Source organism: Octopus bimaculoides, chromosome 30 (genome assembly GCF_046866305.1).
Source record: "Octopus bimaculoides isolate indiv1 chromosome 30, ASM4686630v1, whole genome shotgun sequence".
NCBI lineage: Eukaryota > Metazoa > Mollusca > Cephalopoda > Octopoda > Octopodidae > Octopus > Octopus bimaculoides.
Window position 1 is genome coordinate 3,185,027 of NC_142957.1, and position 14,160 is coordinate 3,199,186.

Consider the following 14,160-nt stretch of genomic DNA (forward strand, 5'->3'; position numbering starts at 1 on the left):
ATATAAGCAATGTTAAATCTCTGAACGAGGTATTAACAGTAACTGCACGATAAAGTGAAGTATATTTGCCACTTAAATGTGGCTGATCACTAACGGTGGATGTTACTGTTGCTTTTAACCCCAGGAGAACATCTCCTCCAGCTGGCTTATCGACACACATCTGTGTCCTGTCTATTTTTTGCCAAGGGAAGTTATCCCTCCCATCGTGATCTGTGACAAGTACGGACCCGAGTTTCAGGGTTATTTCCCTTCTTCAGCGTACGATAGCCACCGATCTCCGATGAGAAAGACAATTCCTCGGCAAAATATAAGTCTTTTTCCACTGATATCGAAAAAGTGAAAACAAGCAATGTTAAATCTCTGAACGAGGTATTAACAGTAACTACACGATAAAGTGAAGTATATTTGCCACTTGAATGTGGCTGACCCTAAGGGTGAATGTTACTGTTGCTTTTAGCCCCAGGAGAACATCTCGAGCTGGCTTATCGACACACATCTGTGTCTAAACGATGGGAGGGATAACTTCCCTTGGCAAAAAATAGACAGGACACAGATGTGTCGATAAGCCAGCTGGAAGAGATGTTCTCCTGGGGCTAAAAGCAACAGTAACATCCACCCTTAGGGGTCAGCCACATTTAAGTGGCAAATATACTACACTTTATATATATATATATATATATATATATATATATATATATATATATATATATATATATATGTATATGTATATATATGTATGTATGTATGTATGTATTATGTATGACGGGCTTCTTCCAGTTTCCGTCTACCAAATCCACTCACGAGACCTTGGTCGGCCCAAGGCTATAGATGATGACACTTGCCCAAACTGCCACGCAGTGGAACTGAACCAGGAACCATGAGGTTTGGAAACAATCTCTTTCGACAGAAAAACGCCTGCGCCTCCATATATCCATACACACACACACACACACACACACACACACACACACACACACACACACACACATATTAGACCATTCATTTATTATGATACTGTGACTGGTCCCTGGTTCTCGAACTATTTTGCGACAACCTGTCATACCAAGTATTCAAGAGGACCCTTGAAGATGTAGAGTTTATTTCGGACAAGATTTGGCACCCCACAACATGTCGGCTCATCCCTCTTCAGTCAGAGTCCATCTTTTTTAATGACTGCCTCCATGTCACTGCCTTAAATATCCATGCTTTGTACTTATCTCACTAAGGAAGTAAATCTTTCTTTCCTGAAACATCACGGAAGGTTGATGGTGAGGCATTTTCGAGGGAATTGATTTATAGTTCAATGTTGAGGTCATCCCTGGCTTGCCTCAATGAGACTATTTAATAATTAGAAAATGTCCTTTCTAACATAATGAGCAGATTCCTGTTAGCACAAGAGTATATCTCTCCAGATATACTGATAGCGATTCATCAATCATTCCCCTCAACTAAGCCGGCACATCCAAACTATTTATTTACAATAGCAACTACTACTACTACTACTACTTACTTTTATCATATACATGTTTTGCTTCTTTTCCAGGGTTTTGTAATGACAACACAACCTCAAATAATGGTATTTTCCATTGGCCAGTAACGAAAATAGGAAGTAATGCGACGATTCCATGTCATGCAAATGTAGCAACAAGATACTGGTTCGTTTCTATTGTTTTGTTTCTTCTCAGAATCGGAAGTTTTCAGTGTCATCCTATTGTGAGAGAGTGTTACATGGGAGAGGAAGTAAAACACCAAGAGAGATTAAGATCACGGGATTAATGTCTTTCGGTTGAAATCACTTGTCAAAATAATTTTTACATTTTATATAGTGTTTTATATATTTGCTTTATATATTATGTGTTTTGTAAGTGTTTTATATATTATGTGACACAATTTTGCTTTGGTCTAACTTCCAAGTTTTGATTTGTTACCAATATTAGACAAAGACTGAAGGCAGACTGGCAGAATCGTTAACTCGTCAGGCGAAATGTTTAGCAAAACTTCGTCTGTCTTTACTTTCTGATATCAAATTCCGTCGAGGTTAACTTTACCTTTCATCTTTAGGAATCGATAAAATATGCACCATTTGAGCATTGGGGTTGGTGCAATAGACTAAGCCTCTCCTCCGTAATTGCTGGTCTTGTGCCAACATTTCAAAGTAATATTAAACAAAACATAAGCTCGTCTACTTGGAAGATTCATTTTATATTTATTTTGAGGATAGGGATCTGGAATAAATAATAGATGTCTCACAAAAACGCATTACACTGTTTACCCTTCTTTCACTAGATTATGAGTTCAAATCACAACCAAATCTATAGTCTCTTCATTCCTCTGACATTGATGAAAAGAGAATGTTTTACATTTATTTTTTCAGTTCTTCAAGCCAATCTATGGCATCACTAAAATGTTCACCATTTGTTGGTATCTGGCAAGAACCAGACATGACACAGTGTTACAATACAGAGTGGATCACTCGACGACTAAACGACATCAGAAGCGAAGACATTGATCAAAGTAAGCGAGTAATTGTGTTTCGAAATACTTTTACTGTGTCTTTACATTTCTCTTTCATTACGACCAGCATATACGTGTGTGTGTGTGTGTGTGTGTGTGTGTGTGTCTGTGTGGGTGTGTGTGGGTGTGTGTGCCTGTGTGGGTGTGTGTGGGTGTGTGTGCCTGTGTGTGTGAGTGTGTGTGTGTGTGTGTGTTCCTAATGAATATTATCTATCAAGCGGTAGCACACCGCATTCTCCCTTTTCTTTTCTCCACCAATATATTCATCTCGTCCAATTGCAGATCAAATGATTCACTTATGGAAACGTTATGACACAATTTATTAATTAGGAGAGTTGAGTTTATTACTATATCGTTAAAAATACTACCCACCTAACTTTCTGCCGACAGGCTGACTACATAGAGAAGACGAAAACCAGCAAAGATAATTACTGGTACATACTTCTCCGCAGACAATATGTTGGGTTATAAATCTACAATGACGCTGTCCACATAGCTGTTTATCATAGAATATGAGCAATTTACCTCTCTCAAATGTTATTATAGCACTGTAAAATTGAAGATATTTTCTTAAGCATACAGTAATTTGATGACTTCAGTTTCTTATAAGATCTTGATGAAAACCTTAAAATATTAGGTTGGCAACTAAGTTCCCACCGTTTTTTAAAAATTTCAGTTAATGAATAATGTGTTCACCCTTGTTGTTTACAAGTTCTTCCCAACGTTCAACAAGATTTTCAATACCTCGTTGGTAGGAATCACCCGATTTCGACTCGAAAAATTGATCCAACCAAGCTTTCAATTCTACATCAGTATTGAACAAATCTCCACGCATAGCATTTGAAAGAGATTGAAAGAGGTAGAAATCCGTTACTACCAAATCAGGAAAGTACGACGGGTGTAGCAGCAATTCCCATCCATGCGTTTTAATGGCTTCCTTTGTCATATTGGCGATATGAAGACGGGCGTTGATGTGCAGCAGAAGAACTCCATGCTGCCAATTAGGTCTTTTCTCTTGCATGATCCGTGTTGAATCGTTCCACCGGTGGAAACATAGAGTTCCGCGTTGACTGTTTGGTTCCGTTCAAGCAATTCGTAATGGATAATCCCTTCTCAGTCCCACCATACAACATCATTTTACGCGTATGAAGATGTCGCTTGTTTACCGGGGCTAAGCCATTCCTTACGCTGCTTCATATTGATGTACAGGCACCATTTTCCGTCGCCAATAACGATTTGGTAAAGAAAACGTTGTTTGTGTCCATGACTTGAGCAGTGACGAGCAAGCAAACCAGCGGAGATTGTGGCTTGTTCAATTTTTGTTGTTGTCACTTAAAGCATGCGGAACCCATCCTCCATACTTCTGAACCTTTCCCGTCGAGTGAAGATGCTTCTCTGTAGCGGTGTGGGAGCATTCCTTTTTCTCTGCCAGTTCCTTGTCGTTTGACGAGAATTTTCGTGCAAAAGTTGGATTAATCGCTTTCCATCGAACTCAACTAGATGGCCAGAACGAGGTGCTTCTTTGAGGTTGAAATTTCCATTTTTGAACTTGGCATACCAATCATGAGCGGTTCTTTCCGCTATGGCACCCTCTCCATACACAGCACAAATGTCGCGAGCAGTTTTTGTGGCCTTAGAACCTTGATTAAAAGGAAAAAGGAGGTGTCGAAAATGCTCGTTTTTCTTAACTTGACATTCCGTTTTAATGATCTGAAAATAAACAAAAATAGATTCCAAAATGATTCAAAAATATAATTCTCGAAAATAAAATAGATTCCAAAGTTTAAAAGCGCAATAAATTCCCAATTTAAAAAACGGTGGTAATTTAGTTGACGACCCAATATTAATGTTTAGATTGAGGAAGTGAGCTGGCAGAATCGTTAGCGCGCCGGGCGAAGGAGGTGCTTGCGGCATTTCGTCTGACTTTCTGAGTTCAAATTCCGCTGAGGTTCACTTTACTTTTCATCCTTTCGGAGTCGGGTACTGGGGGTCAATGTAATTGACTTACACCCTCCCTCAGAATTGTTGACCTTGTGCCAAAATTTCAAATTAGTATTATTCCTTAGAACAGCGACCCTCTAGATTCACCTTGGAATTGGAAAAATAATTGCGTTGAAATTAATAGCTGTTTATGTTGTTTGGTGTATCGTAATTCATTGTCAATGATATTATGTACAAACACCCTTCCACCACCATCAAGTATCACCTATTAAGTGCTCCCTAGTGTTGTGTAACTCCCCCGCTGTTCCAGTTAATGTTACAGAGCAGGAGACCCTAAGGCTATATGAGTATAGTACTGATCAACTGAACATATTCAGCAATTTTTTGTGCTCTTTGAAGTCGGAGTGGTTAATTAACTTGCGGTGACTCATTAATTGTTTTGTGACATTTAATTTGCATTTAATGTTTGAACTCAAATCGATTGTAATTCCATTAAATTTCATGTACAATTTTTCATTGCAGGGAATATCGACGATATTTCGAAAGAGGTCTTAAATGTTTCGCAGAAATCAGTGTATTTCAAGCATCAAGATATTGACTTGGATGTAGATATTCTTGAGAAAATGGCGCCATTGATATCGAACGTGTCTGCTAATATAGCACTGGACAATATACTTCTTTGTATCAACAATATAATGAACACACCAGAGAAGGTTTTGGCCGAGGCAGAACAAGCTGATAGAAGTGTCAGCAGGTAATATTCAAATCACTTTTCTTTGTAGTAGTAGTAGTAGTAGTAGTAGTAGTAGTAGTAGTAGTCGAAAAAAGACAAAGAAAGAAAAGCAGTAGCAGTAGCCATATTTGGAACGGCATAAATAATAAAATTTGCTGCATCAACGCTAATCTAGCAAAAACAGAAGTAGTAGAAGCAGCAGTTGGATACAAAACCTTGTTAGTTAAATAATTAGTGTAATTACACCTATAGCTAATTCCGTATTATAAACATACTGTAAATTAAAAATTGTTTTCTTGATTTTCTCTACAGAATGCTGGACATTATAGAAACGATGCCAGAAAAGATTCCACTGGAAGAGCAGCAAGTCACAGCTATATATTCTAATCTTGGTATTGGTGTTGCCAAAGTGAATAAGGACACTTTCGATGGTCTTTTCTATGGTGTTTCCTATGGAACTAATGAAACAGAAGCAAACACACTGGTACAATACGTTCGCATGATTACTCTCTCGTTAACCATTTTGTTCTAAACACCCAAATTGGTGAAATACATTAGAATGGAATATAATTTCATTTATTGTCGTATAAAGTAGTTATTGTATATACGTTATCTGATGCAGCTTACAATTTGAAATGCAAGAGACCCACTACACACACACACACACACACACACACACACACACACACGCACACACGCACGCACACGCACGCACAGCATACAGATTAAATAGATCAGCTGCAATGCTAACGTAATAATTAGAACTTACAACTGACCGCATTATTTTTCTGATCGTTTGCTTCATCAGAAAAAAATAACAATTTTGTGAGAGTTTCACTTATATTACATCATCATCATCATCATCATCATCATCACCATCATCATCATCATCATCATCACCATCATTTAACGTCCATGTTTCATGCCGGCATGGGTTGAATGGATTGACAGAATCCGGTCTCCCCAACGACTGTATTGTGCTACAGTGTCAGCTTTGGCATGATTTCTGTGGATGGATGTTGCCCTTCCTAACGCCACCCACTTTACAGAGTGGACTGGGTGCTTTTCTCATGCCATTGGCAGTGCGAAAGGGGCATGGCTCAGGTAGTGAGTTCGATTCCCAGACTGGGCTGTGTGTTGTTTTCTTGAGCAAGTCACTTTATTTCACGTCACTCAAGTTCACTCAGCTGTAGAAATGAGTTGCAAAGTCAGTGATGCAAAGCTGTATCGGTCTTTGCCTTTCCCTTGGATAACATTGATGGAGAGGGAGGCTGACAATCATGATCGACTTCCTATGGTCATTCATGAAAGAAGGGGGTCTTAACCCTTTATCCATAGCACAAGTAAGGACGCCATGCAGCCTGAACACCTAGGAAACCCCGGGTAGGAGCTTTATTCTAGCAGATAATGGTTGTGGTATGACAGAATATATTCGGGGTAGAAGAGATTCTTGCTGCAGAGGAGCTACTCACATTTATGTGGAAAGAGTGAGAAAGAGCTGCGAAGAGATAGAGGGGATGAGGAGTATAGGGGGCGGCTGAAGGTATGAGATAAGTAGAGGGGAATGAGGGAAGAGAAAATAGGAGCGAATGGAGGGGGATCTCGAAGTCTATGGATCAGGAAATTGCGGGAATGATAGAGATAGGCCACGTATGTAAGGACTGGATAGAGATGAAGCGTGAGTACAGCGGGTAGGGACGGACAATATTGCATGAAATGGTGGGGGAGAAAGAGAAATGATGAAAGTAAGCAGTAACAGGATGGTAGTGATGATACAGTTGACAAGCGGGGTGCAGAAGAGAGATTGCGTGTTAGGGTAGGCTAGAGGAGATAGGGAGAGAGAGAGAGAGAGAGAGAGAGAGAGAGAGAGAGAGAGAGAGAGAGGGAGAGAGAGAGAGAGAGAGAGAACAAGGCGTAGTGCATGCGGATAGAATTCGGTGGTCCAGTGTGGGGGAGGATAGAAGAAATCAGTGAAGCGTTTAGATGGAGAGAATAATATTGAAATAAATGAAGAATGGCTACAAAGGTTTTGGATAACAAGAAGTGGTATGAGGAGCATAGCACCACAATGGAAGCGACGGAGGGCTCGATATGAACAGGAAATTGTTCACACATATATATAATATATATATATATATATATATTATATATATATATATATATATATATATATATATATATATATTTGTGCACTTATATAATATATAATATACATAAGTGTATTTGTGCACTTATATACAATATATACACATGATGCTTTCAAGTGGCAGTTTCGCCGTGATTAGCGTGTCGTTTCTAGAACCACATCCAGACATCCAGGTGCTTTGTCATTTATTCTGTGAGTTTCAGGCTCCTAAGGTCAGCCTGTACCATTTCGTTCAATATCTTTCTTAGTTTAACTCGTCCACAAGTTCCAGCCACATTTTGTGATCACCTCTTCTTTATACAGTTGTCCTCATCCAAACGCATCACGTGTCCATACCAGTACACTCTTCTTTCTTGCACACTAAATACCTTTCCTCTAAAGCCAAGTTTTTCTCTCAGCACATCTATACTACGTCGTTTAAGCACAATCATATTGCACATCCAACGGAACATGCTTGCTTCATTTCTTTCCAGTCTATTCATATACTCTTCCTTCAAGGCCCATGTCAATTTATCATGTAGTATTGCGGTTCTGACACTGAGCTTCAAACAATCTGTCCTTCACTCTTTGGAGAAAGACCTTTGTTGCCTGCAGTAGTAGTAGTTCCCTGAACTCTCTCCAGCCCTTTCTTACTCTGGCTACAATTCCGGAGCAACCAGCTCCCGTTCTGAATGCATGTCCTAGATAACGCAGTCTATCAACTCTAGTGTGTCGTTCAGGAATTCAAGGGAAACTATTTCCGCTGAGCGAATAACACGTTATGTTGCATGTGAAGCTTTTACACCTACCGTATGCCAGTGATTCCGTAATATCTCTACATATCGTTTCTGTTCATAGATTACACTAAGTACAGTGTATCCTGTTTTTATCTACAACTTTTCTGCATACACAGCAATGCTGTTTCCTTGAAGGTACCATGGTTCTGTCTTCTTTTCTGCTTAATAAAACTCTTATCTTTGCTAAGATTACCTTAAAAACTCTCAAATCGAGGTTTAGCTTCCATGCTTGGAATTTTTCCTATAGATCCAACTATGAGAACTAGGTTATCAGCATACAGACGTTTCCATGGACAGCCAGTCTTAAACTCCTATGTGATGGTCTATAAGACAACGTTGAATAGAAGAGGACTAAAGACTGAGCCTTGGTGGAATGTAGCTTTCACGCTAAATTCTCCACTAAAATCGTTGTTGATTCTCACTTTCTTACTGCACTTTTGTATATGGTTTGTACAGCTATTACATAGCCTTTCGACCACCTTACTGACCACATGGTACCTTGTGAAATGCCTCCCTCAGGTCAAGGAAGGCCAGAAATAATAGTTTAGTCTTAGTTAAGTATTTCCCCTGCAGTCTTCTCACCAAAAAGGTTACATCTATAGTACCTCTTCCAGTATTTCGTCTAAGTCTATCCTAGCACAAATCACTTGTGCTATGACTATCATAACTTGATCCGGTAAATTGATTCATATACAACTTCTATCTGACGTATCTTCGTTACCTTTCTAGTATTTTACGATGATACAGCCAACCATTGAGTATGATTCCATCTTGAATAATTTGAATAACCATCCGGGTGGTAATCTTGAACCCAACATCACCGGATATTTTGAGCATCTCTGCAACTATCTCTGATGGATTTTCCCTCTTTTCGTGCCGTTCATTGCCTTATCTACTATACTGTTGTCATATGAAGTTGCTGGTCCCTGTATAGGATCAACTTGTTCCTCGCATAAGTTCTCCACATTGAGCAACCTCTCGTAGTTGCACTCCATGGCGCTATTTTGCGTTCCCTATTAATGGCGAATATACAGTCATTGCTCTGAATACATTTATCAATAAAAGACATTTCGATTCTTTCAGTCTTACGATCCTAAACACCTTTCACCTCTGAGAAGCACATTTCTGGACAAGCACTAATCCCCTTTTCCCTGTCTTATCCATCGCTAAATATACCAGTCCCTCAGCTGCGCTTCTAACATTTGATATCGCTCCCTACTAACACCTTCCTTCCAGGCTTTCCATGTCTCTCTTAGCCTTTACTGACCAACCAACCGTATCGTTCCAACATCAAATATCTTTCGGCTTAGTCAGGACTTAGCTCCAATCATATGTCTGTTCCGTAGCACTGAGCTAGAAATTTCGTAGAAATGTCCAGGTTTCACCTATAAGTACAAGTGTTTAAATTTAAATCCTTACAGTCATAAGTATCAGTTTCTCTGATAAGTATCAGTAGATTTCTCTAAATCTATTCCTAATTGCAGGATCTTTTATTTTCCATATCCTCCTTCTCTGCGTCATACTTATATACATTTATGTATTAGATGGGTGTATATACGTATGAATATAATGTCATTATCATAAATTTACGTATTGCATGCTGGCATGGGTTCGACTATTCTACAGGATTCGACCCGTGAGAGGGCTGCAATTAACCTCCAATGTCTGATTTTGCCTGGTTTCTGTGGCTGGATTGCCTTCCTGAAGCCAACCATTTTACCAAGTGTGTTGGGAGATGTATTTTGGCCCCAGCATTAGTGAGGCCACCAAGTAAGACTCACGACAATCACCTTTAACAGATTAGGAGGGGTGCAATATTGAGGGGGGGCCTTTATGGCAAGTATCGGGAGGTAAATGTATGATAGAGATACAAAACTATGCGTCTTGCTGTGGAGGAGATACATGGATATCCCAGGTATAAAAAGAGAAGGATAGTGGAGATGAGGTGTCAGAGAGTACTCTCAAGGTACAAGGTGGACTGAGAAGAAATAGGCGGAGAGAATCGAGAATGCATATGTAGGTTGGTTCATGAGTGTGAAAGCAGAGTGATAGGTGGTAGAGATGAGGATGCAAATGAATTGTGAGTGGTTGACATGAGTGGAGGCTTGGACAATAAAAAATCCCAGTTATGTGTAAGGTAATGAAAACAGCAGTGGATCACAGAAGTGGAGCTGATTGGTTACAATACAAGAAAAGAAAATCGGTGGGGGAGAAAGAACTAAATAAAACCATTGATAGATAAGATATAGCGAGATAATGTGAAGTACAAAGGATAGAGAAGTTGCACAGTGACAGAGGTAGATGTAAGAGGCACGTAGGGCTGGAAATATTGAGTGACGAAAAGTAAGGTGAGTTCGATGACATATATAAGAGGGTATTCAGGGCAAAAGAAACGTTCATTGGAAATTGGAAACAAAAGGATGATAATCCTAGGCAACAAACCTCAACTTCATGGTTACATATATGTAAACTACTGATTCCTATCAAATTTCTGATGCTAATTTAACATCTGATATCTAAATTTTTCTATCACGTCCAGATATCGTTTCATCGAAATCCCTTATTTTTCATTTTTTTCTTCTCATCCGCTTCTGTTACGAAATCCGTCTAAACTACTTTTCAATGCCAAGTTTTATGTTAAGCATACATAAATAATTAGTGAACAGGTGTGCCTTTCCTCATTCTTCCAGCTTGAAACAGAATTCCATTAGTGGAAATACCATCCCTGCGCCCAACCAACCACGTTAGTATTTTGTTGTAACTACCGAAAGGCGACTTCCTGTTCCTACGGGAAACTTTGATATTTCCTCTTAATCTGTCATTTGTATGAAGACGCGTTCCCCTGCAGGAACCAACAATGATCTTCCATCATATTTGGGTTGAAATTACCTTGGTATCTGTTTTCTCCAACTGAGATCTGTTGGTGGAATCGCTCACCAGGCTTGTCGCTAAGCCTCCTAGTTTTTTCTCATTTCGATTAAATGTAAACGATGAGTCGAGGATGATACTGAGGATTTGAAGTCAAGTGAAACTCAGCTTCTAGGTTAGCATCTGTGAAACTTCCTTTGAATTTATCCTTTAATTATTGAAAACCATTACATTGATCATCCATTCTCTTCACGAAATTCTTCAAAGCTCCAAGTTTAACGTGAACTGGTGGAAGATGGACTTTCTGAGGCTCAAGAAGTGCTGGGTATTTCACACTTTGATTACCAACATGTTCAGTTCTAGATGGCCAATCACATTTTTTGTAGTATTTTTTGTCATCTCTGATGCTCCATGGACACAAAAAGCAGATACGCTTTATGTAGCCCAAATATAACCCAAGAAGTAATAATACAACTTTAAGGTTGTCACAAATATTACATATGTGGTCCTTATATTTGATGAGGCTTAGGAGCAGTTCCATTGATTCATAACTCTCATTAAGGTCAGTGGATAAAGATATTGAAAGATTTTCATTGCCGTTGTACAGTAATACAGCTTTAAGACAAGCTTCACTAGAGTCAATGAACAGTCTCCATGGTTTTGGATCATAGCAAAAGCCAATAGTTTCCATCAAACCACTGATATCGTGGCAGAAACAAATGTTGTCCTCCTCTCAGTAAAATGATGAAAACTGCAGATGGTGAATAGGAACTTTGGAGTTTCGCTGGAGAAAAATTCCGATCTTGAGGTCTGGAATTGTGCAACTCTACCTTTTCTTTTAATAATTCCAAATTGGACACTAAGTCATTTAACTCCGTTTGACTTAACAAATGTAGGGAGCTAGTTGCATCTGGAAAATATATGCCATTCTTTCCCCTATTTCTATATTACTATCAACCTCTTCAGGTGAACTGCTGTCTTCAACAACGAATCTACTTGGCTGTCATGTACCGACTGACCGTTGGGCAATTGGCAACTCTTGACTCAGTGTTGCTAACTCTGGATAAATTTTATTGATCAGAATCATAAGAATGTTCATATAGTTGTCAAACAAAAATTGCTTTCACCTTGAAAATCAAACACCATATCACTGGCATTAAGATGATTAAAACCAAAATCTGGACGGGGTAAGAAATCTTATTAAGTGATTTGCATTTTTGCACAAAATCTAGACATGATAGAACAAATCGAATTATAGATTTGAAATGAGAATAGCAAAATTAGCGAAGAACACTTATTTGGTCTTCTGTAACGAAACCTTTGTTGCTTGGTGTGATAGAAGTTTTAGATGAGGGGTAAAAGAAGTGATTCCAAGGAAAAGAATAATTAATAGCACAAAAAGGGGATGGAATATGTGCAGTTTTGCTCTTATATAATTACAGCAACTGAGGAAATTATGCCATAGTCAGGGAGTGATCTTAGTGCGGGTGATCTGCAGATAAGTTGGTGGGGAGGTTTCTCAGGTACAAATTGAATTCGTGGGAATTGACAATAAAGATATGCTTTTTAAAATCCCAATTTGCATCAGACCGACGGTTCTTCTCGAGTCGTTTGTCGTCATTTTCTGCGAGAGACTCAGCAATCTCAGGTTGGTATTTCCTCTACTGCGTCCCAAGCTTCCTCTGGTTCCATTTACGTTTAGCGATCGACACTTCTTTTTGCAATAATCCTCATTTCATTGCATCACATGACTATACCAGGGATGTATGGCGGTTAGTGGTATTAATTGAAAGGTTAGTAGAGTTCTGTATTACGTTATGTGTTCATATTGAGTTGTGGAAGATATTGATGAAAATTGCCTCCTTATTCATTCTTTGCTGTACTGAGGTGTTCTGTGAACATTAATAGACGGGGAAAATTAGGAAATTAGGATTAAGGTTCCTAGCACACCTTTCTATGTGTTCACTGACTTGTATCTGTCTGTATTGTGGGTGGCGGATTTGTTCTTTGTAGAGAGTGGTTCTTCGACGGAGTGATATTTCTGTTTGGCCAATATATTGATTACTGCACTCTAAGTAGGTAATGACATAGATTAGGTTTTCCGAGGCGTAGAGGAAATTTGATTTAATCTTAAATATTTCACCTTGTTTAAAGTGGAACACTAAACCCTCCAAAAGGTGGTGTGCCACAATTAGGTCGACCACATTTCTTTCACTTTTGGTTCCGTTGTTAATGGATATAGTCTCGTGCTGATTAATATTGTCAACCAATACAGTGAAATGGACATTAGTGTCAATGTGTAATTATGCATAGCTTGGGGGCATGTATTTGGTTGTATGTGTGATGGTTACAAAAGGATTCAGGAATAAATAGTAGAAAATCATGTCATTGGTTGAAAACAATGAGATAAACATGATTTTGCACCAAATACTTCTGCATTCATGTCACTGCGAACCCGAGAAAGAGATTGAGAAAAAAGTAGTATTCTACTGGACAGACCAATAATTAGTTGACCAATGCAGAAACCCCAGTGGTTGCTTATGAATGAGACAGTGGTAGCGTATGGCATTGATAGTTTTAGCTATTATGATATGTGTTGTAATATTGAAGAGGTCACAATAAAAGCAGCCACTGTTGTAGTAGTGTTATTTATTATTTATCAATTTCAAATTTTCTTCCATTTTTCTCTACCAGCTCTATAACCACTCATACCCTGATCCACAGCAAGAAGATATACAGGCATTTTCCTTTATTTCCTTACCAAAGAGTTTACCAAAGCATCTGAAAAACGACGAAAGATCAGCCCTTTCAAGGATAGTCTTTTTCTCGATGAGGAATGATAAGCTATACAGGGTACGGAACAAAACCTTTCTTCTTTCTGGTTGAATTCATTGATACGTTTTTTTATAACAATATTAATACAGCATAACTGCCAATGTTTACATGTATGTACTCATCTATATATGACAGTTTGTGTGTGGATCATTTATAATGCATAGAGAAACTCAGGAGGGCGCTTGTTCTGAGTTTTGTCTCGGATAGACATCCCTTAAGGAATTTGGTGTATTAAGAACCCAGAGAGGGCTTCAACGATGTTTCAATTTGATTTGACCGCTACAAAGTGACGAAGATCCCAGACATCGTGACTAAAACACCGAGCAAAGAATATAAGTAGCGATCGT

General features: G+C 38.8%; 1 protein-coding gene across 1 annotated transcript in view; it reads left to right on the forward strand.

Annotated features, from left to right (window-relative positions):
* LOC106876120 (uncharacterized) overlaps positions 1-14,160 on the forward strand; it is a 138,795-nt gene that overhangs the window by 102,790 nt on the left and 21,845 nt on the right. The window contains exons 21-25 of the mRNA XM_089346163.1: positions 1,544-1,655; positions 2,375-2,514; positions 4,978-5,209; positions 5,501-5,672; positions 13,673-13,831. Of these exons, the coding sequence (XP_089202289.1) occupies positions 1,544-1,655; positions 2,375-2,514; positions 4,978-5,209; positions 5,501-5,672; positions 13,673-13,831 (815 nt within the window). The remainder of the gene's footprint in view (positions 1-1,543; positions 1,656-2,374; positions 2,515-4,977; positions 5,210-5,500; positions 5,673-13,672; positions 13,832-14,160) is intronic.